Source organism: Lissotriton vulgaris, chromosome 2_1 (genome assembly GCF_964263255.1).
Source record: "Lissotriton vulgaris chromosome 2_1, aLisVul1.2, whole genome shotgun sequence".
Classification (NCBI taxonomy): domain Eukaryota; kingdom Metazoa; phylum Chordata; class Amphibia; order Caudata; family Salamandridae; genus Lissotriton; species Lissotriton vulgaris.
This window is the reverse complement of record NC_141687.1, coordinates 328,828,769-328,853,559: the sequence shown is the minus strand read 5'-3', so window position 1 is coordinate 328,853,559 and position 24,791 is coordinate 328,828,769. Positions and strand designations below refer to the sequence as shown.

The window sequence follows — 24,791 nt, the reverse complement described above, 5'->3', positions numbered from 1 at the left end:
CAATTTTGCATTCCATGCCCAGTCGAACAGATCGGAGGGGAGTCCTCAGTATAATGTACAGGCTAGAGAAGTGTTGCGTGGAATTGTGGAGGAGGCTGGGTTGGTCGACAGCTGGAGGTACACCCACCCTGCCACCAAGGAGGGCACTCATTATACCACACATGCTCGTTCATGGGCGAGACTGGACTATGTGTTTCTCTCTAGAGGGTTGGCAGCTGGCCTACTGGAGGCTACACATCTGGCTCGGACGTACTCTGATCACTGTCCGGTGAAGGTTGTTTTATCCGTCCCCGGGCTGCATAGGCCGCGCCCACCTTGGCGTCTATTTCCAACTGCTTTGCTTGATCCGGTGTTCAAGGAGGAGCTTGGTGTGGAGGTAGAGGCGTTCTTCCCTAGAAACAAGGGCTCTGTGGACAGCGTCGAGGTTATATGGGAGGCGTTCAAGGTTACGATCCGGGGTGTCACTATTTCTAAAAGCTGTGGAGTACTTCGACTGATTGTTCGGACCCTCGAGACCTTGGAAGCTGACTTGCGGGATTTAGAACGCAGGATGCAGGTTGACTCTGATCCCGATCTTCTGGTGCAGTTCCGTACTAAACTCTCCGAGTACGAGGAGGAGGCTGCTAGAGAGGCTAAGCATAGGGGGAAATACTGGACGGCGAAGCGATACTGTGAAGGGGAGAGGCCCGGTAAGGTCCTTGCTGCCCTTACTAGACATCCAAGGCATGGGTCGGACGTGTTGGAATTGGTGTCGCCGGATGGCACTCGCTGTCGGGACACTTCGGAGATTCAGCGTACTTTTATTGACCATTATGCGCACCTTTACACGACGCAGCAGACGGGTGAGACTCGGTATGGTGGATTTCTTGACGAGCTGGCACTTTGTTGGTTATCGGATGGCCATCGAGAGTTCTTAGGCAGGCCCCTGGAGGTGGAGGAGGTCAGGAATGCCATCATGTCTTTGTCTAATGGGAAGGTCGCCGGTCTGGATGGCCTTCCTGCTGAATTTTACAAGTGTTACGTGGACACCATGGCCCCTGTTCTCCGTGAGGTTTTTGAGGAGTCCCTGGAGGAGGGGCGTCTGCCGGGCTCCATGCGTGAGGTCGCCATTACGTTGCTGCTCAAGCCGGGTAAGGATCCGCTGGATGTGGGTTCCTATAGGCCCCTCTCATTGCTCAATTGTGATGTTAAAATTCTCGCGAAGGTCTTGGCAGTCAGACTAGCCGAGCTCATGCCCGTTATTGTCTTGCCCGATCAGTCGGAATTTGTGCCTGGCCGTGCTACCTCCCACAATCTTCGCACCTTGTTTTCGCTTGTGTCGACCATTGCTCCTACTGTCCCGGTTGCCGCTATCTTTCTTGATGCCACTAAGGCGTTTGACTCTGTTGAGTGGGGCTATCTTATTGATGTTCTCTGTCGGATGGGCTTCCCCAGGATCTTCATCTCATGGGTTAAGCTCTTATATACTGATCCGATGGCGAGGGTGGTGGTGAATGGGGTGTCGTCCCCCTCGTTCCCTCTCACGAGAGGGACCCGACAGGGATGCCCCCTCTCGCCCCTCTTGTTTGCGATAGCCATTGAGCCGCTGGCCTGCAGGATTCGTCAATTTCACCAGCAGAGCGCCTTTAATTGCCTTCAGCGGCAGGTCGGTATTTCTTTATACGCCGACGATGTAACACTCTATGTTAAAGACCCTGAGAACAACCTTAATTCGCTCTTACGGGAGCTGGTCGCTTTTGGAGGTGTCTCCGGTGTCCATATCAACTGGCGGAAGTCTCAGCTTTTCCCCCTCACTGCTGCTGTAGCTAGGTTTCCCCTTGACTATCCTCTGGAATGGTGTGATTCGGAGTTGCGATATCTCGGCATTGTCGTGTCCTTGGATAGAGAAGAATCGGTTCGGCTTAATTATGGAGTGGCTATTACTAAACTTGCAGATGACGTCACTAGGTGGATGTCCTTGCCTCTCTCCATGGCCGGTAGGGCGTCCCTTATCAAGATGGTAGTTTTGCCCCGCTTTCTTTCCCTCTTTCAAAACCTTCCGTATCATCCTGGTGCTTATTTTTTTCGCAGACTTCGCTCCGAGCTCATACGATTGTTCTGGGGGGGCAGGCAGCAGCGGGTGGCTTGGGCTACCCTTACATTGCCCTATGCTGATGGCGGTTTCGACGTCCCTGACTTTGAGCTTTATTATCTTAGCGCTCAGGCGCATTACGCTTATCACTGGATGCGCCCCACGCCGTTTATGCCCCAAATTGCTGCTGAACATTGGGTTGCCCACCCGCTCCCTCTGGAGGGGATGGTTTTGGGCAAGGTGTCAGATGTGGAGACGCCTCGCACGACGGTGACGTGCACGGTGGATGCTTGGAAACGGGTGGCTCAACTGCTGGGCGTTTCCTTTCTCTATTCGCCGACCTTGCCTCTGTCTTATCATCCTGATTTGTCGCTGTTGTTGGAAACGGGGTTTCAACGAATGTGTCGACGGCTCGGTATCCTCATGTGGGGCGACTTGTTTCATGAAGGTGCCTTCCGCACGCAGGCTCATTTCTTCGGAGTGGCTGCTTGCTCCCCTCTGGAGCTGTTCTACTTTATCCGCTTACGGCAGGGCATGCGTGCTCTGCTACCGGATTTCCCTTCGGAGCCTGGGGTTACCCTCCCCCTCCACGTGCTTTTGGTTTCAGATGGGCGACACCTGGTGTCGAAATTATACGGGGCTATTCGCAGACAGTGTTCGGTCCCAGCCAATCGGGTGCGCGAGCAATGGGTTGCTGAGTTGGGAGCCCCTATTACCGATGAGCAATGGAAGTACTGCTGTGGGCTCACGGCCAATGTTTCCTCTAGTTGTCGCCTTAAAATTATCCATTACAAGTTTGTTCAGAGGTACTATTATACCCCGGCGAGGAAACTACGGTTTCACTTAGCGGAGGATGACAGGTGTGCTAGGTGTCGTGCGGAAGGCGCTGACTTCCTGCACTTGGCATGGAGCTGCGCGGGGGTGCTGGAATATTGGACTCAGGTTCATGAAGCCCTGCAGATTATGGCGGAGGATGGGGTGGCATTTGGCCCCTTAGTGATGTTGCTGGGCTACTCTAAGGACGTGCCTGCCTCTCACCGTAGATTTGTTGATGTGGCCTTGCTGCTGGCTAAGCGTAGGGTTGCTTGTTGCTGGGGTCGTGGCAGAGTGCCGCCCTTTCAGGATTGGGTGACTGACCTCATATACTGTCAGGATCAATACAATGTCTACGCTGAGTTGATGCCTGTCCGATGCAGACCGAAGGACTTTTGGAGTCCGCTCCAGATGTACCTCCTGACCAGAGCTGTGCAGGACTCTGATTCTGAACTTGGGGACCGTGCAGGGATTGGTTAATGGCAACATTGTGGGCTGGGATTTTATGTTACACCTGCTGATCTCCTAGTATCGGGGGAGAGGCTGGGTTGTCTCCTCTACATGCAAGCTCTTGGGGGTTGGGGTTCCCTTTACGACAAGTGTGTGGCTAGGAAATGAGATCGTGTCCCTGTAAGGTATCTTTATTTTATGTGTCCCTTTTGTCTGAGTCTCCTTTGTTTTATATGCTATAGGCTAACAGAATGTGTCCATACTGTATTGTCTAATTGGCTTGCCTGTACATGCTGGATCATTGCTCTCTAATTTGCACTGTACATTCCGATTTTGCTCCGTGTATTGGCTGGTCTGCGATCTTGCCCTTGCTTGTATCTCATTTTTTGGTTCTGACGTACCACTGTAATGGCCGTATGTGACTGTATGTATTGTGTATGCACTTCCCTTTTCCCTGCTTGTCTCCAAATAAAGGTTTAAAAAAAAAAAAACCATCTGCATATACCATTTAATACTTATGAGGTATCTTTGAGATAATTTAGTCTGCAACCACCTCATTAAAACAGGCCTCTACAGGGGTAGAAAGCGTGTGGTCTTGCTCTTCCTTAATTTTCTCTTTATGATGGCTTTTTGTGAAGCCCCAACAACATCTGTTAGCCATCGCAGAGTAATCTTATAAAAAAATTACAAAATTAGGGAGAGGAAGCAGGAATTATATTGACATTCGAAAGGTGTGACACGTCGAGATACGTCAGAGGTGTCCAACGCTGGCCACAACACATTTTCAGGATATTAAGTGAGGCCCTCATGATAAGTAGCAGTTAATGGCCCTATCAGTAATAAGACTGAGAGCCGCTAGAACATTGTGGAGCTCTTTACTTTCACCAGAGATTTCAGCTGCTAAAAGCAGCCTAAATCTCAGTGTAAAAGTAAGGGGCAATATGAGGAACCACCAGGGGAATTCGGACAAGAATTAACAAATTCCCTGGCAAATCCTCATTCCATAGTGGATACTCATGGTCTACGTTTAATGGGCCAGATTTTCACCACCCCCAAATTTACCACTACCCCGATGTCTGTAAATATGAGATTGGTGAATTCCAGCCCAATTACCAGGTCCCTCATTATGAGGGACTAAGTATGTAATTACCCCCGATTTAGGTTCATTGTATGAAAATGAATTTCACGTGGACTTTCAGAAAGCCTTGGTCTGGCCCGGATAGATCAACTGTGAAAACTCCTGGTTTGATTACAGAGAGTTTTAAATCTTAATCTTCAGATATCTGTGCTGGCACCATGTAGACAGGCAATAGTGAGTACGACCACAAGTCACTGGAGTATACTTTCCAGCCTGGTTGATTAACGTACTGGGCTGGCTGTGGTTTCAGACGGCCAAATGAATTCAAACATTCCCCGAAGTTGGGATGTTCACTCTTCTCATGCGGTTTGCTTGCCAATAGGTCACATTACACTATTTCTCCCTTTGGGAGTTAGATTTTTGGTCAGTTTGTCTTTCATAACATGTTATAACAAGTCGGGAACTCATTTCTAACAAGTTTAAAGAAATTAACTATTTAAATTCTTTCACTTACTGTTTGAAGTCTCCAGGAAAGCCTTCTTCACCTCTTTTAGGAGCTCTTCTGCCACAGCAGGCAATAGAGTTTCCATTTTGTAATATCTTCACCGGCCCTTAAAAAAGAAGTACACTGAAAGTCAGAGGGTAAGGAACACCGATGTAGAAAGTAGAGAACTGACTGACCTTAGGTCGGCGGTTCCACACACCTTATAACAATGCAACCGCACTTGGTCAGGTGGCAAACTCCCATTTCCCTATGGGAGCTTCTGCTGCGGGAAGAAAATGCCCACAGCACAAGCTCCCATAGAGAAAGGGGAGTTTTTGAAAATCCCTGCACCTCATGACAAGCACCTCATGGTGCATGCCACACAGTGCATGGATTCCCCAGAACCGGAGCCCTGCTAGGGGCCACAAATGTCCCTTTCCGACAGGCTTTCCATGTCAGAAAGCCCAAAAATGAAAAGCCTGTCGGAAACCGACATAATCCCAACAGCGGAAACGCCGTCCGTAAGGGATTATGTGCGGCCTCCGACTGGCCGACGGGCACCTTGAGCCCGATGGAAGCCAGTCTGTCTGACCCGACGGATTCAACTCTGACTGCCTTCATTGTAATAAGGCAGTCTGAGTTAAAACCTTAGATGTCTGTCGGCATCCAAATCAGCCCCATAATATCACTTCTACTTACATGTGTTTTCAAAAAGGATTGCACAAAGGATAAGTTCACAGACAGACGCACCGAGCTTCCCACGGGCACCACTAGCCAAAACAACGTGCCGGACAATGCTGTGCTGCACGCCGCAATCACTCAATCAAGAGATATGCTGGATGCTAAAGTTGGGGCAGTAAGGTCAGATGTCATGCTACTGCGCCAAGATTTGTGAAATGCAGTGGAACGCCTTACTCAGACTGAGACCAGGGTTTCTGGGGTGGAAGATGCAGTCACTACACTTCAAGGAAAGGTGAATGCCCTCAAGAAGCTCACTCAAGGACTTAATCTAGAGTAGAGGATGCAGAAGGCAGAGCCCAAAGAAATAACTTGTGCTTCGTGGTCTTCCCGGAGGGATTTGAGGGCAGGGACGCTGGGTGCATGCCTTGCCCAACGGCTCAAAACGTGGGTCACGGTCGAAGCTCTTTCGTTCTGCTTTATAATGAAGCATGCCCATAGAGAACTGGCCGTGTGACCTCCCCTGGGCGGCAGGGCGCGCTCGGTCATTGCACACATACTCAATTACCAAGACAGTGACACTATTCTCCGAATACCTAGAACTCAAGACTCTCTCTCATATGTTTCTAACTGCATAATGATATTCCCAGATTACATCGGTATTAAATAAAAACAGCGACAAACCTTCACAGCTGCAAAAAGCCTGCCTATGTGAATTACGGATTCCTTACATGCTACTCTTCCCAGCATGATTGAGGTTTACATTTAAAAACTGCACAGTGTTCTTTGACACACCAGGGGAAGTATTACAATGGGCAGACGAGATCCGTCCAGTGAAACCGCATACTCCTCCACCACAGGACACGGATTCATCATCAGGCGACCGAAGACACAGTCAAATGCCCAAGAAAGACAATCAACCACACAGATCAAGATCATTCTGGCGCTCTAGAGCAAGGTGAAACAAACCACCTGAGACTCTTGGCAGCTAATCTCTATGAAACTAATAGGCTAAGACTCACAGACACCGAAGGAATAATGGAAGTGAACATATGTAAAAGAATGTTGCCTATGTCGGCACCAAAAGGGGCTATAGTGCCCAAGCTAACAATCTAAACTTCCTCTGGACACTTGGTTATGACAGGGACTTTGGAGATCCATTGGTCGGGTCCTGGGCTCGCCCCGTTGGGGTGGGAACGGTACCCATTCCGCAACAGATGCTTCAGAGTTCTTCGAGGTATTGGGGTGGGTATGGGTGGGGGATTAGTTGGGTGGGATGGTTTATTTATTTAGAAAGTTTTGTATATCGCTAACGTGACCTTCGAGGGTATCAGAGCACTTTACATGGAGAACACGATTGGCACTTGGTCTGATCAACATGCAAACATTTGCGTGAGAGACGAACAAATCACCAATTAAAAATCGGCTAACAGTGGTTGGACAAGAATAAAGCCAGTACTAGGAAGGATAGTCTACATAAGAGTTTGATATCTGAATCTATTCAATGTCATTGATATGTTGACTTAGGGTAAGAACTTAGTAGATAAGATTTGGCTTCTCTTTTGAAGGCGTAGGTGGAGGAAATTAGGTGAAGGCCCAGTGGTAAAGAGTTCCATATCTTGGGTGCGATAGCAGAGAGCGCTCAAGCCCCAGTTTTCATTTTCGTGAGTTTGCTTGGGTTTCAGTAACAAGGTGAGCGCACTTCGTGAGGTTTTGCTGCCCCCTGATTTTTCTAGCTTTTGTGCCAGGTTATTGGGGGCGTGGAAGTGTAACGCTTTGTGCGTTATGCAAGCGGTTTTCAGTTGGATTCTTGCTTTGTATGGTAGCCAGTTTAAGGTTTTTAGGGCTGGTGAAATGTGTGCATTTCTTTTAGGTCAGAGGATGAGTCTTGCTGCTGCATTGAGAGAAGCTCTTAGTGGTGCTGAAAATATACATTAAGGTAAGCTGATCTGATCTATAATCACCATAACAATCACAAAAGAAGGTATAATAGTATCATATCACAAATAAAGTTCCCACGACAAAAACGAAATCTCATTAATCTCGTAATTCCGAAGTAGTATCACTCGCTCACCCAAAATAGATTCCACCCCACGTGTATGTGTTCTATATACCGTATCTGCAGTCAGCATAAGTATCGGCAATACTTATGCTGACTGCAGATACTTACCTAGATTTGCTGAGCGCTCTCTTCTAACCTGTTGCCATTTTTCTGATAATCTTAGTGGTGCTATTTGTATTTAGGTAGGCAACATACTGTGGCGCTACTGTAATCCAATCTGGGCAATACTCGGAGCGCTTGTTTTAGATCTTCATGAGGTAGGTATGGTTTCAGTTTCTGCAGAATGCTCAGTTGGTTGTTTGCTCCTTTGGTGACTGCACTTATGCGACCCTGCATATTTAGGTGTTTGTCTAATGTAAAACCTAAGGATCTGGCAGAGTCTATGATGTGGGGCGAGCATTTGAGGGCTGTAAGATGATTCAGTCACAGATCAATCGTGAGGTTGTTATTTGGCGGTGAGAGGAGAAGAAATTCCATTTTAACAGTGTGGAGTTTGAGGTGGTTAACCGTGAGCCAGAGGTGTGTATTTTGTACGATGGAATTGAGGGATAAAATGTCATCTGGAGAGGCGATTTTGAGATATAGCTAGGTGTCATCCACATGCATATTGTGGTGTATGTTAGCGGATTTTAGGAGGCTGGCCTGTGTTCCCAGGATTAAGTTAAAGAGTCTGGGGGAGGGAGCGGATCCTTGAGGAACACCGAGAGTTATCGCTGTGACTTAGATAGATATTGAATCATTTTGACTCTTAAGGATCGGTTTTGGAGGAAAGAAGAGAACCATTGTAATACGGCCCCTGATAAGTCCATTCTTTGTTCCAGTAGTTTTAGTAGGGTTGTGTTTGACAGTATCAAAGGCAGCAGATAAATCAAGCAATATTAGAAGGCATGATTCATTCTTGTCCAGCATTTTTAGTATATCATCTACAATATGAGTAAGGGCAGATTCTGTGCTGTGATCTTTATGGAAGCCTGATTGGAATTGATTGTGTAGCTGAAATGTTTCTATGTGATTTCAGAGTTGTTTCTGTACACATTTTTCTAAGAGCTTTGCCAGTATGGGGATGTTGGAGATGGGCAAGAAGTTGTTAGGGACAGAACAGTCTGCCATAGTTTTTTTTAGAATGGGTACAGGTTTTGATCTCTTTGAATATGCTGGGAGGTATAGGGTTCGTGAAGTGGTTAGATGGATTTAAAGACGAGAGAATGTTGTAGATTTCCTGTTCGCTGATTGGGGAGAAGGTGTTCCAAGTGGCATTACTTTTGGAGGGGGGCCAGGGAGGTTCCTTCCTTCCCGTAGATTGGGAGTTGAAAGATAGTTCGACTGAGGAAGCTAGTAGTAGTTGAAGTTCGTTCTCTATCTTTGTTTTATCCTTGAAGAAGGTGGAAAGTTATTCGCAATTTGTCAGGGTTCTGGGTCCGGAGTCTAAGGGGTCTGATGTGTTACGTGATTGCTGTTTGACTATTTTGAATAATTTTTTGGGCCTATTTCTGGCCTGGTCGAGTTGAATTATGATAAAATTAGCTTTTGCCGGTCTTATTCTTTGATTGTATGTGTTCCTCATGTTCTTATGCGTTTTAGCGATTCAACTGATGGGGAGCATTTCCATGCTCTTGTTGCCGTCTTTCTGTGTTCAAGTTGTCATTGAACCATGGCTTTCAGTTTTTAATGGAGATGTTTTTCTGTTGTAAGGGTGCGATAGAGTCCATGATTTCCCGTATCGAAGTATTGTAGTAGGCTGTGAGGTCGGCGACATCCTCCATGTTGGTCTGTGGGATCAAGGTGTTGTTGCATAGAGTGGTTAGATCATTGTTGTTTATATTACGAAGATTCCTTTTCCATCGTTTGGTTTTCTTTGGTTGGCTACTCTTTGGGATCTCCTTTAAGTTGATGAGGAAGAAGATGCGATAATGGTCTGACCAATCACATGGGGTAATAGACTCTAAGGAGATAGTGCCCGACTTGGAGATGATAAGGCCCATTGTCTCTCCCTTGTTGTGTGAGGGACTGTCGCAGATTTGGGACATCTCATGGTTTAATAGGAAGGATTTTGAGCTATTTACTGAGAGGTCATATAGTCATTCCAGTGCAGATTAAAATCATCCTGGAAGATCTATGGGGTCCTTGAAGATTATCATTTATTGTTAAGATTTCCATGATTTGTTCGATGAACTGCGGGTTATCACCCAGAGGGTGATAGAAGGCATGTAAATTACAAATGGCTTTGCTGTTGCAAGAGATATTGATGCTAAGATATTCACATGATGTTACATCTATTGCTTCCAATTGGCGTAATGATGAAGTATTGTGGTAGATGTATGCTATTCCACCACCCGTTTTCTCTGCTCTGTCTAATCGTATGATCTTGTGACTAGGAGGGACTCGTATACCTACGATGGGATGAGATGAGATGAGTTGTTTAACCATGTTTCTATGAGGATAACCATATCGAACTTATGTGTGAGAATGAGGTCGTAGATATCTGCTGCGTGTTTATTTGCTAATCTGCAGTGGACGAGCATTTCTTTAGCTGTTTATTATTGCGATTAGAGGCCATTTGTGATGAAGTGATTTGTTTAAGGTTGTTCTTGTTTATTCCTCTGTGATTATGAATCGGTTTTCTGAAAGGGTTTGCTGGATGGATTGGATTTGATTTTGATCAGTCTTTTTAATTTTTTAATTTTTTATTGCAAAAAATGGCAGACCATTGACTGTTATGCAATTATTTCACATTACAAAGCATATTTACCTTTACATTGACCAATATATTCAAGCTATACATATCTTTACATTTCCTGCTCTCTGTCTCTGTTCCTTCGTAATTCCAACTCTACTAATGGGGACACACATATCTCTCCTCTGTACATGTTCCACTTGGACCATTTTCGATCCTATTTCTTCGGATACCCATGTGCGATAAATACTTCTTTCTCAGCTATCATACATTTATCCATCTCCCTCCTCCATATTGCTACTCCTGGCGGCCTGGCACCCCCATCCCCTAGCTATTTCTCTCTTAAATAAAGTGAATCCTAGCGTTGCAAACTGTTGTTCCATCTCCGTAAGGTCCGTAGCCTCCCATATGTTTAGCAGACCTAGTCGCGGCATCAAAGTAACTGTCTTACCCAGGGCAGATCGCATATGCGTCACAATCCGGTCTCATCGGTTTTGCACCAACGGCCATTCCCAAATCATATGATAAAAACTAGCTGACTGTCTGCATCCCTTGAAACATAGATCGTCTGGCCTAGACTCAATATTTGCCAGAGTGATCCCGGTCAGGTATGAGCGATGTAGGATACGGAGTTCAATAAGGCGGTATCTAAGTGTGATGGCAGCCTCTCTGGGAGACATCAGCGCTTGCCGCCAATCCTCCTCTTCCATAGTCCCTAAATCTCTTTCCCATTTCTCTTTGAGCTGTACGAAGGGGCCTGGCATATTGTTACTAAGCTTTCTATATGTGAGGGAGATTGCCTTGGTGTGCAGTTGTCCATCTAATAGAAGATCTTCCAAGGGGGAGTAGTCTGGTATATCCTCACAGTTAGGAAACGCCGCCATCAAAGCATGTCTAATTTGCAAATATCGAAAGGCTTCGCTGGATACCAACTGATACGTTTTCTGCAAGTCTTCAAACCGAAGAATCTTACCCTTCTTAATCAGATCTCCTACCGCTGAGATACCAATCATGTCCCATTTGTCGAACCCGGGATGGTGACAGAGCATACCCAGCTTTTGTGTAGACCATAACAGCATCATATTAGTGAGTCTATTTGTCCAACCCAGGCGGGAGTTAGCCAGCCTCCATATTTGCAGCATGTGCTGGGTGGGTCATACAAACTGCTTTCTCCGTGGAGCTGAATAAAGCGCCTGAGATAGGCAGCCCTGTCCATCTGAAATCTATCTAAGGCACACGCCGGATCATCCGGTAGGGTATATTTCCATCTATTCACCGTAACCAGTTGCAAAGCCCAATAATACAGCCGAGTATCAGGCAGCGCAATACCTCCATCATACCACCCCTTCGTTAATTTTTAATACGCTTTTCTAGGAGCCCTTCCATCCCATAGTAGTGTACATACCTCCCCTTCCACCGCCTTAAAAAAGGCATCAGGAACTCTATTTGGACAATTCTGTAGGACATATAAAAAACGAGAAAGAGCAAGCATTTTAAAGAGGGCAGCACGGCCAATCAATGACAATGGCAGGGACCTCTAATGTTGGACATCTGCTCGCAACCGCGCGAGCAAGGGCGCCATGTTGCTCCTGTAAAAAAGAGCCGAATCCGGCGTGACAAAGATCCCCAGGTATTTAAAACCTTCCTTCGCGACCATCAGAGCGCAGTCTTTTGAAAGACGAGGGACCTGTCCGTGAAGCATATATAGTACCGACGTGTCCCAATTGATAGCTTAGCCAGAATACTTTCCAAAGTTGGTAAAAATGTCTAGAACCACACGAATGGATCTATATGGGTATGCCAATATAACACTAGGTCGTCTGCATAGAGTGATATTCTGTTTTCACAGTCAGGGGACCATCTCAGACCTCTGGTCATGACGTCTTTTTGTATCCACGTCGTTAGGGGTTCCAACATCAGCGCAAATAATAACGGTGACAAGGGGCAGCCCTGTCTAGTACCTCTACAGAGAGAAAACTGCCTGGACGTGTAGTTGTTCACTCTAACCTGTCCAGATATGTCCGTATAGAGCTGTCGCACCCATCTCAAGAATTTCGGGCCCAATCCTGCTCTAACTAAGACCTCAAACATATAGGACCATTCGATCGAATCAAAGGCCATAGAGGCGTCTAAGGATAATATAGCTGCGTCTTCTTCCAGAGATACCTGTCGGGCCAACACATTGTGCAGGCGACGGATTTTAAGGGCTGTATTCCTTCCCGGCATAAAACCCGATTGGTCAGGGTGCACAAGGGAGGATATCACCGTCCCTAAGCGTGACAAGGACTTTCGCCAGAACTTTCGCCTCCACGTTGATTAATGAGATTTGTCTGTAAGAGCGACAGTCTTCCACCGGCTTGCCCGTTTTATAAATAACAACAATACTCGCCAACCTCTGGTCTGGGGGCAGGGCACCCTTTTCCCAACTTTCCTGATACATGGCCCGCAAATGTGGGACCACTTGGGTGGCTGTTGACTTAAGAAATTCCACTGGGGTACCATTAGGTCCCATCGCCTTTCCTGATTTTATTAGGCCAGTGGCTGTTCTAATCTCCTCATTTGAGAGATCTGCCTCTAGGGACTCCCTATACTCATCAGACAGAGTAGGCAGCGCGCTTTCCTCTAAAAGCTGATGTGACTCTTCCGCAGTGTATACTGCTGAAGGCGAGTACACTTTCTCAAAATGGTCAGCAAATGCCTCTGCTATTTCTTCCGGGAAGAATACGATTTCTCCGTTAGATGTCCGTAATCTAGTTACTCACCTCGTACCCTGCTCCTTTCTTTCCAAATCAGGCCAATGTCTTACCCGCCCTGTCTCCTAGCTCGTATAGTCTATGGTGAGCAGCCGTCTGCTTCACTATAATTTTTCTCTGGCTTTTAATTTGTATTCCTCCCTTTTAAGCGCCAATGCATGTAGCAACTCCTCCGAGGGGTGGAGTGCATACTCCGCCTCGAGTTCCTTGAGCGCGTCTTCCAACTGTGTCAGTATCTTCTGCCTTTTTGCGACATATTGCGTTTTCAGCGAGAGAGCATATCCTTTTATAACTACTTTATACGCCTCCCAGATCGTTTGCGCTGAATCTATGGATCCTAAATTTTCTTCCAAGAAATAGCCAGATGGCACACCTAGCTCCTCTCTTATGGCAGGGATCTTGAGCAACCATGGATTAATGACGATGGTATGGCTCTGCTGCCTGGCACCACATGTAAAATCTATTCCTACAGGGGAGAGATCAGACAGGCATCTGGGATACGTCTTGGGCCTTCTAAAGTTACCCACTGAGGCTGCATGTGTTAAAAAATAATCAATCCGGGAGAGGCTGCCATGTACACTGGAGAAATAGGTAAAATCTATAGGGTCACCTTGCAACTCCCGTCCCACATCTAGGAGCCCTAATGCTGTGGTGAAATCTGTCATAAGTTCATTTGGCCGCATATTTTGTCTTGCTGGGCGTCTATCCGTTAAGTCATTCATCGTCATGTTATAGTCTCCCCCCATTATTAAGACCACATACGGAAGATCTGTGAGCACCCGGCCTAACTCTGCTATGGCCACCTTACCTAATGCTGGAGGTAAATAGACTGCCTCAGCTACTGCGAACATTACTGCGGCATCTGTCCACGTATTAAGTACAATCAAGGGAACATTTTTCCTAACATGGATACACGTGCCTCTGGAGCCAGTAGTGTAGTCCGCTTGCACGAGGAGCTTACATCCCCACCAGTTTAGGGCCTTACTTTTATTGCCAACCAGATGAGTTTCCTGCCAGAGAACTAGGTCCAGGGACTGTCTTTTCAGATATTGTTGAACTACCCCTCTCTTAATTTTATCTCGTAGCCCATTAACATTCCAAGTGAGCACAGAGAGCACCGATTCACGATCCACGATCGACTACCATTGGTCAAGGATACAAACATCACAATGTAGGTCGGATACAAGGTCAACATTATCATGAGCATCATACAGAAAACAAAATCAACACCAGCTATTAGTCTGCCATTAAAACAGGAACGTAAAGGAAAAGGCCAATATAGCAGTTTATATTCACAGCAAAGTCTGTTCTTCATTGTTGTAGCATAAAACCATACCATTAGGTCAATGTTGTGACAACAATCTCTGCCCCATTCCCCTTCCACCCCCCCCCAATCCCTCTAACTTCCCCCCACCCTGCTACCCTGCCTGTGGATTCAAAACTACCCACCCCCAAACATGGCAGAGTGCCTCTCACCCCGTTAAACATGCTAGAAATGCAAAGGGAGCCAACCCCCCCCACCCACGGCTACCTCAAACTTATCATTTATAACTACCACCGTCTTTCCCAGAACTAAATTCGAGCAGTATCATATCACATTAATCTATTCAGGATATACTTCACATCATTTACCCCGAGTATCTCAATAAGCAGTTGCATTACTAATTCCATAAAGCACCATCGCATCCCCCCATAGACCCTTTACTTGCGCATCTTATGTAGAGGGAGATGTCACAGTTCAGCCTATAGACGAATTAGTCCTGTTCCAGCCTACTAGACTCCATGGTCGCCTCCGTAGCAACCGTGTCCGAACGATTGTCTTTTTGCATCTACGGTCTGCCAGGGCGATTCCTCCTCCGATGTTCCGCTGTTGTCCATCCCTCCATCCAGTCCCAGACTGCCTCCGGCGAATTGAAGAACCATGATTTTCCGTCTGATTCCACCCTCAGTCGCACCGGGAAAAACATTTAATATTTCACTTCACGGTCTCTCAGTTCCCGCTTCACCGCTTGAAACCTCCTTCTTTCGGCCTGGACTTTAGCCGTAAAATCAGGAAAGAACTTCACTTCGTATTTATCAATCTTCAGTGGAGGAGCAGACCTGGATGTATGCAATATTATATCTCTGTCACGATAGTTAAATACTCTGGCGATCAGCGGCCTTGGGGGCGCACCTACTTTAGGTCGACCTCCCGGCACTCTATGAGCACGTTCAATAGAGAAGTAATTAGACAGAGTCTTCGGCTTGAGATGTTTTGTGATTAATTCCTCAACATATAAGTCTGCAGCCGGCCACTCTGCCTTTTCCGGGACACCTAGTATTCGAATGTTGTTGCGGTGGGCCCTGCCTTCATAATCATCCAGCTGTTGCTCCATCCTATCCTGCTTTTTCTGCATCTCAAGCCTTTGACTCTGTAATTCCGAGGTGTCCGTCTGTAGAGAGTTTGTCACAATCTTCAGCTCTAAGTAGCGACTCCTCTACTGTAACTGAGTCCACCGAGGTGCGAACTCTACCTATCGCCGCCATAACATCATGGAGAGTCGGCTCCGTTCCTTGCGGTTGTCCCACACCCGGGCCCTCTTTATCCGATCTAGGGGACTAGTTCTTTTCTCCTCCTTTAGCCCAAGTAAACTTCGCTAATTGTTTCTGGGCATTGGTCCTCGACTCTTTACCTCCTGTCGCCATTGTTGGAGGAGCCTCAGAACCCCCACAGTCAAAAGGGCAATTTGCGTTATAGTAGGCGGCTTCGATCGGCTATCCCTTCACTCGTGTTCCCGTCGCCCCACACTCTCACACCAACACTTGCAGTTTATTGATATGGGAATTGGCTGCCCAAGACCTCTTACTCTCCTCCAATTGCCCCTGAAGCACTCTGATGTCTTTTCCTTGTGCCACAATATCTTGTGTCCTGGTCGCCACTCAGAGTTTCATAAAGGCCCAAAAGCCGGGTCCTCAGGTTTGGCCACCTCCAGGCGCAGCAATCACCATAAATGCGCAACTCCGTGGGCTATTCAGGCAGGCCTTTGCAGGCTCCAGCGCTACTCCCAGCTGTCCACTGGCGGACCGAGTCACCTCCGGGGAGTAGGGGGGGGGGGGGGGGGGGGGAGGGAGCAGGAGCTCCAGGCTCGCCTCAGCCCGCCATGGCCCTGTCTCTGGTCCCCTCATACCCTTACATATAGGCCCATAGGCCTGGGCCTCAGTTTTCGTGCCCGCCGGCGCTTCTGTAGCCCCTGCCCGGGGGAGGCGCGCCCCAGCAATCAGCGTCGCCTTTACCAGCCCCTGTCCTCCCCTGCCAATGCTCCTCGTGAAACGCTGCGTGTCTACCAGGGGCGACGTGGGAGGAACTCCTGTGGCTCAATGTAAGGGCCCAAAGCCGGGGGCTCAAGTTCGGCGGTACCCACAGCTGTATATTGGGCCGCTCAACTCCGCCTCCACCAGCTCCCCACCTCCTCAGTCCCCGGTGATCAGCGATCTGCTGCTCAAACCTGTGGACTGGGGGGGGGGGGGATCAGATTCCCCTTCCACCTCCGTCACCTCTCCCCCGGTTCCTCTAGATGTCCGTATGTAGGCCTCAAAGCCAGGGACTCGAGTATAACGGTCCCCAGCCCCGCAGCTAGTCAAGCGCCGCTCTTCAGGGAAGGGGGCCACACGGCACACAATGCCCCCTCCACCGGCTCCCCACACCTTACTTGCGTCCCGCAGCTGGTCCTCGCCGCTCTGTCGAGGGCCACACTGGAGGGAGAACCTAGGCCCTGTTCTCAATCAGTTCGGGCCGGCGCCGCAATGCGAATTCCTTCACTTCCCGGAGCCGGGCTCACTCCGCATCTCCGACCCCTTTGCAGGATCACCTGGTCAGAAATCGCGATCATTGTTTGATAGATCTTGATTTGATCTCTTTGGCCTTGAAGCATCGTTGGGGGAAAGTGTACTTTGCAGCCCTAGATTGACTGTGTGGGTGGACTGGAGTGGGGCGATGTCTGTATGGGTGTCCTTTCTGGTTATCTTGGCGCTTTTGAGCTGAGAGAGGGCCAAAGATTGGTTGTGATGGAAGTATGTTTCTATATCCTCGTTAAGGTGTTTTAGGCAACGATCAATCTCATTGAATCGCATTACCCAGTACTCCAGTTTAAGGGTAGTGGTGGGTTGGATCGCAAAATCTGATAATGTGGAGAAGTGTGGCTCAGTGGTTAGAGGCGGCAGACCCGGAAGCTGAGATCGGCCCGGGACCATGGTTCAATTCCCAACGCGGCAGGGTCTTGGATCAAATGTCCGCGGACTCGATAATTCTCGCCTCGGCGCCTACTCTAACCTTGGGCTCCACTCTGCAACTCTGGGCAATAGCTTGCTTAATCTTCACAACGGCCCCTTCAACGCCGGGGATGCCTGGTCTCACCTTGGGGGTGCCCAGGAGGAACCATCTCACCGGGAAAGCCAGGACGGGTTCCCCAGCGGTATACAGCGCCGGGACACCCCGGTGTGGGTAGCTGTGCGCTTTACAAGTATACCATTAATTAATTATTAATTGTGTGTTGTAGTCAGGGGTGCCTAGCTGAGAGAAGCAGTCATTGTTAGCGGAGTATTTTTGTTGTGTGAGGCTGATTGGATGTGATGAGAGGAGGCGTGTTGCTGGTGGTAGTGGCAGTGTTGAGGGATCTAGCTGAACTAAGGTTGATTTGGTGTGGGGCTCACAGGTAAGTAGTGCGTTCTACAAGTGACTGATTGATTGATGGATTGATTTCAAGATGTCTGCCCGTTTTGCAGGGACTTTTTGAAATGGTAACTAAGGCAGTCTCTTTTCATTTCTAGTATTTTAATTTTTTTACCGAGCTCAGGGGGGTGCCATTTTGTGTGGTTTGAGTGATTCTACGAGTTGGCAATCTAGAATGGTGGGAAGATTTATTTGCTAGAAAAAATCTACAGGCAATTGGCATGAGTTGTCCCGTCTTCTTCATAAACTATTACCCACTTCTTCCTCTTTCAGTCCCTACTTCATGTTTTTATTTTACCTTACCAAAACCTCCCTTCCATTGGCATCTGAAACTCCTCCCTATAGCTCTCTCTTCACCGGCTCAACGTCACTGCTAATCCGGGAGAACGTCAATGGTGTCCCGAGTCCCAGTGCGATATTGCGGCACTGCAGCATTTGGCCATGAGATTCCGGTGTCAGGGCGATAGAGAAAGATTCTGTGGCGCAGTGTGGGAAGTTAGATGAAGTGCTCACCCCCCTTAAAATTTAACGACCCACAAGCCAGCGTCTTTCTCCGGGGCAATCCTCACGCAGTTTACTAGTTCCGATCTCCGTTGAAGAGGCGGGGCGGGGAGACGAAGCTCTCACCTGTTTCATCCCCTGATGATTGTGCGGACTCAGAGAATCCCAGTAGGCGGAGCACTCTGTCAGCTAACGGGCTCCCCTGTGTAGTTGGGACTCTTGTGCTGCGATCGTGGTAAAAGCACTCAGCCAATTCGGTACCTCTCGATGTAGTGGCTCCCAAGATCGCAGAAATGTTCCCAGTGCTCTCTCCTTCCTACCACTCAATCTGCCATTGTTGTGCTGGATCCAGGACGGCGTGATACGCTGCAGGTTCCACCACCAGATCTTCGTATTTCTACGAGCAGCTGGGCAGTTAGGAGCTGGGGACAACCCACATTCGTGCCTCTGTGCGACAGGGGTGCGATGGTCCCACCTAGAAACATGCGGACCCTCCCTTCCTCTAGTCTCCAGGCAGATAGATGGAGCTTTTGATGAGAATGTAAGTCTGAATCTTCCGTTAAACTCACAATTAGTTCATTACAAGTGACCATTAAAAAGTTAAAAGCAGCGGGGTGGCTAGTCGGATATATGTAGGGATATTCACTGAAAAGTGATCCCCGGCCCGGGAGCTTCCTTCTGTAGGGCCAGCTTGGCGGCCTTCTTCTTTATGCTATCAAAGTATCATTGTTTCTTAGGGTTGGGCCCAAACTTTTGTCGCTGGATTCACATCCTATCTATGGCCCCTCGAGCCAGGGTGAGACTTGGAGCTGCACGGTCGAAGGAGTGGCGACTGGGACGGGGTACACGCCAGGGGTGTCCCCTCTCACCGCTCCTGTTTGCCCTGGCCATAGAGCCCTTTGCTGTCCGAGTCCGAACGGAGATGGCACAGTGGGGTATTACAGTGGGAAACACATGCAGTGTAATTTCTTTGTATGCGGATAACGCCTTGTTTTATTTGACAGGCCCGCGGGAGGCGCTGCCGATATTGCTGCACCACCTGGATCGGTTCGGCCAGGCGTCGAGACTGATACTTAAAAGCGGCAAGTCTTTGATCTTCCCCCCTGCGGGGTTTGACTCTGTGCCACTGGAAGACTTGCTGGATCTCGGGCTGCGCTGGGAACGGGAGGGATTGCGTTATCTCGGAATTCAGGTGGCCCCGACGGACTCACAACTGTTGGTCCGGAATATTGATCCGATACTCATGTCCCTACAGCAATCGGTGTCCTTTTGGAATTCCTTACCGCTTTCTTTAATGGGACCGCTGGCCGTCGCCAAGATGGTAATGCTCCCCAGGGCGCTATACGTCCTTCAGAATTCGTTGTGTCCTCTTCCCCCACGAGTCTTTCGCACTCTCAACTTGCTGCTCACGTCTGTGCTTTGGGCGGGCCGGCGCAGTAGGGTAGCACACCACACTATCATTCGCAGCTACGAAGAGGGAGGCCTGGAGGCACCACGCTTCGACTAATATTATTATGCAGCAGAACTACAGCCTGCGGCCCGGTGGTTCGCAGACGCGGATAACTGGGAGATGCGCCTCTTGGTGGGCAGGGCGAGCGTACAGGGGCTACAGGTTGCACTGATGCAGGGCAGGTGAGCGGACAAAACTTCCTTACATTGTGTGTCACACAGCAGGCATCTGGCAGCGCTTTGTGGAGAGGGTTTCGCGCGTGCGCCCTTCCATAGGGAGCTACCGGTCTGGATACTGGCCCTTTTTGTTGCCATGGAGAAACACATGTCCTTCCACACTTGGCGGGAGGGGGGATGCGAGGTTCTCGCTGATCTCTACCCCAATGAGTCCTTCCTGACTTATGAGCAGGCGGAGGAGGCCTTTGGCCTTGGGAGAGGGCAATACCTACACTATCGGGGACTGCAGGATGTGGTGAAGGTTACCTGGCCTCAGTGCCCGGACCCAATACCAATGACCCACACCGTAAGCATTCTTCTGTCCTGCGGCAGGGGGCGTAGACTAATCTCTTTGATATATACAGCTATGAAACATGATTCCACCCCACCGGTGCCGCCGTCCTGGGTGGCATGGGAGGCGGATCTTGGTGCTGCGCTGGAACAGGGGCAGCGAAAGCGAATAAGGTCCCTCACACGCAAGGTATTGTGTAACGCACGGTTCAAATTGACACACCTTAACTTCCTGCACCGCACCTACCTGACTCCGGTCTCGTTGAAGCGCATCTCTGGGGATAGGGGGGAAAGCTGCCCCAGATGTAGTGCAAGGAGAGCGGGCTTCTTGCACTTAGCCTGGGACTGCCCTTTGATTAGGAGTTTCTGGGTGGAGGTGGTAGATCGTATAGTCACCACTACAGGCCTTCAGATAGCAATGAATCCCCTGCATTGTTTACTGGCGTTAGTCCCCAAGCCCAGGAACAGGAAACTCTCCTATAAACTCTTGCAATTGATGTTGGTGCTTGCAGGGGCAGGGTATCAATCACTTGGATGGGACAGAGGGCTCCGGAGGTGCCCACCTGGCTTAAAGATGTGAGAGAGTGGTTCCTGGCCGAGGAAACTCATATACAACTTACTCGGAGGGACGAGAAACTGCAGGATGACTTACTCGCCTGGCGAATCATGTGTACCTCGGGACTGGCGGAGAGGGGGCAGTCTTCCCAGGGAGAGTCTGACGGGGCAAGTGACGAATTGTTCTCGCCAGTGGGATCGGGATCTGATGAGGAGGGAGGGGGGGACCACCAGAGTTTATTTACCACCGGGAGTTGTGCTGTGCTTGGCTGCTTCCTCACAATGTTCTTTTTTAGCCTGCTAATCTGTTATTTCTCATGTGTCCGTACCTCTTTAAGTGATGCCTACGTCCCCAAGTGCCATAATGAGGTTGTCGAACTGTGTACATGTGTTGTAACGATGCCGATTGTTTTTTTTTTTGTATGTTACATAAACTGAAAAAAAAAGTTTTTAAAAAAGTATCATTGTTTCTATATATTAACACAGTGCATCAGACATATCAACATACTGTTGCCCTCTCCACATACACCCCTGACCCTCGTCACTATATCTCCTGATTACACACGCAGGGGGGCTGATTCCAGCAGGTAGACCTAATGTAGTCATGTGGAACCTCCGGGGCCTCCTAGACAAGGTCAAACGGGGTGCTGTACTCAAACAAGCTAAACGTATGGGTATGGATATCCTGTTCCTTCAAGAGACACATCTCATGGGAAATAAGACACTTTGCTTAGCATGGTTTGGCTTTCTTCACGTATTCCATTCAGAGTTTACCAGGGGCTCCCAAGGGGTTGCTATCCTAATACAGAAGAAAATTCCCTTCATCCACAGTGCATATATGTCTTTGTATATGACACCGTAGAAGGAGATTCCATAGTGTTAGGCAGCGTAAATGCCCCCACTCCCACCCTTAAATCTTCTCATGAAGGATGAGGCAGCAAAATGGTGCACTCAAGTAAGCACTCGTTAGAACGCACCATGGACGTCCGCAGGTGGGTTCAAGGGGAAGCACTTGACCCCCCACACCCCCCCACCCCTCTGGATTGCCAGTGCGTCTGGTGTGGGCACAGTCATAATCCATCATGCTTCTGAAATGGTGAGATTGTTCCAAGTGGCAGCCCCCTCCACTGCATGGGAAGGGTGCAAGGGGGTGGCCGAGAAGGGTGCAAGGCAGAGGGGAGAAGGGTGCACGGTAGAGAGGAGAAGGGTGCAAGGCAGAGAGGAGAAGGGTGCAAGGCGGAGGGGAGAAGGGTGCAAGGCGGAGGGGAGAAGGGTGCAAGGTAGAGAGGAGAAGGGTGCAAGGCAGAAGGGAGAAGGGTGCAAGGCGGAGGGGAGAAGGGTGCAAGGCGGAGGGGAGAAGGGTGCAAGGCAGAGAGGAGCAGGGTGCTAGGCAGAGGAGAGAAGGGTGCAAGCCAGAGAGGAGAAGGGTGCAAGCCAGAGAGGAGAAGGGTGCAAGCCAGAGAGGAGAAGGGTGCAAGGCTGAGAAGAGAAGGGTGCAAGGCTGAGAGGAGAATGGTGCAAGGCAGAGAAGGGTGCAAGGCGGAGGGGGAGAAGGGTGCAAGGCAGAGGGGAGAAGGGTGCAAGGCAGAGGGGAGAAGGGTGCAAGGCAGAGGGGAGAACGGTGACGGTGCAAGGCAGAGGGGAGAACGGTGCAAGGTAGAAAAGGGTGCAATGCGGAGGTGGAGTAGAGTACAAGGGGGAGAGGGAGAAGGGGGGAGATGGAGAAGGGGGGGAAAGGTGCAAGGGGGAGGGCAAGAAGGGTGCAAGGCAGAGGGGAGAAGGGTGCAAGGGGGATGGTGATGAAGTTAAAAATGTGCTCCCCTGGAAACATTTCTGCGGATGTAAATGGAACACACACTACTTTGTGAGAGAGTGTGGGAGAGAGTGGAGAGCGAGAGAGTGGAGAGAGAGAGAGTGGAGAGAGAGAGAGTGTGTGGAGAGAGAGAGAGGGTGGAGAGAGAGAGAGGGTGGAGAGAGAGAGAGGGTGGAGAGAGAGAGGGTGGAGAGAGAGAGAATGGAGAGGAAGAGAGAAGAGAGAGAGTGGAGAGAGAAAGTGGAGGGAGAGAGTGGAGAGGAAGATAGAGAGTGGAGATAGAGTAGAGTGGCGGGAGACAGGGGAGAGAGAGTGGAGAGAGAGTCGAGAGAGAGAAAGTAGAGAGAGAATGTGGAGAGAGAGAGTGGAGAGAGAGTGGAGCGAGAGAGTGGAGAGAGAGTAGAGAGAGAGAGTCGAGAGAGTCGAGAGAGAAAGTGGAGAGAGAGAATGGAGAGAGAGTGGAGAGAGAGAGAGTGGAGAGAGAGCATGGAGAGACAGTGGAGAGTGAGCGAGAGAGAGTGGAGAGAGAGAGTGGGGAGATTGGAGAGAGAGAGTAGAGAGAGAGTGGAGGGAGACAGTGGAGAGAGAGAGTGAAGAGAGCGGAGAGAGAGAGTGAGAGAGTAGAGAGAGAGCGGAGCGAGAGAGAGCGAGTGGAGTGAGAGAGAGAGAGAAGGGAGAGAGAGTGGAGAGAGAGTGGAAGGACACAGTGGAGGGAGACAGCGGAGGGAGAGTGGAGAGCGACAGTGGAGATAGAGTGGACAGAGTTGAGAGAGAGAATGGAGAGAGAGAGGGAGAGAGAGAGAGAGTAGAGACCGACTGGCTGACTCAGAGACTGAATACTGACTGACCGAGAGACTGACTGGCTGAGAAACTGACAGAGAGAGAGAGAGAGAGAGAGAGAGAGAGAGAGAGAGAGAGAGAGAGAGAGAGAGAGAGTGAGAGTGAGAGTGAGAGAGAGAGAGAGAGAGAGAGAAAGAAAGAGAGACAGAAAGAGAGAGAGACTGGCTGACTGAAAGAGTGACTGACTGACTGGACTGACAGAGAGAGAGTGAGACTGATTGAGAGTGAGACTGACTGACAGAGAGACTGACTCAGACAGAGTCTGACTGACTGAGGTAGAGAGATACTGACTGACAGGGAGAGAGATTGACTGACAGAGAGAGACAGAGAGAGAGAGGCAGAGAATGACTGAGAGAGATAGACTGATTGACTGACAGAGAGACTGACTGACAGAGAGACTGACTGAGAGAGAGAGAGAGAGAGAGAGAGAGACTGACTGAGGTAGAGAGAAAATGACTGACAGAGAGACTGACAGAGAGAGACTGGGAGAGACTGACTGACAGAAAGGGAGAGACTGACTGACAGAAAGGGAGAGACTGACTGACAGAAAAAGAGAGACTGACAGAAAAAGAGAGACTGACTGACTGGCAGACAGACTGACTGACTGAGAGAGACTGACTAACAGAGAGACTGAATGACAGAGAGAGATAGACTGACTGACTGACTGAGAGAGAGACTGACAGAGAGAGAGACTGACAGACTGACAGAAAGAGAGACTGACAGAGAGAGACCGACTGACTGACACAGAGAGAGAGAGAGAGACTGACTGACAGAATGACTGAGAGAGACTGAATGACAGAGAGAGATAGACTGACAGAGAGAGAGACTGACTGACTGGGAGAGAGATTGACTGACAGAGAGAGAGACTGACTGACTGACTGACTGACAGACTGACAGAGAGAGATAGAGAGACTGACAGAGAGAGAGACCGACTGAATGACAGACTGACTGACCGAGAGAGACTGAATGCCAGAGAGAGATAGGCTGACTGACAGAGAGAGAGACTGACTGACTGAAAGAGAGAGACTGTGATGGAATTGGGGTCAAAGTGTGTATGAAGCTATGAAATGCCTCTTAAGATTGCTATTGTCTACTAATAAAAAATTATTATCAAAATGTGCTCTTTGTAGTTACATCTGCTTTTGAAATACTGCATTGTCGCATTGTCTAATGTTTTAAAACGGAAACGAGAAGGACCAGTGGATGCACTTTTGTCAAAACTGAACGATGAGTGGGCCCGATGTTGTATATCATGACTGGAGTCTGCATCAGGAAACCCACTTAAAATTGGGCAAACTTCCCAGGCCTACTGATGGCAGAGACGCTGTAATGAATGGACCACCACCTATGATAGC

The 24,791-nt window shown here is 49.0% G+C and overlaps 1 protein-coding gene across 1 annotated transcript in view; it reads right to left on the bottom strand.

Moving 5' to 3' along the window:
• Positions 1–24,791, bottom strand: part of ZSWIM7 (zinc finger SWIM-type containing 7) — a 631,194-nt gene that overhangs the window by 584,246 nt on the left and 22,157 nt on the right. The window contains exon 2 of the mRNA XM_086958540.1: positions 4,927–5,023. Coding sequence (XP_086814666.1) covers positions 4,927–5,002 — 76 coding nt within the window. The 5' untranslated portion in view covers positions 5,003–5,023. The remainder of the gene's footprint in view (positions 1–4,926; positions 5,024–24,791) is intronic.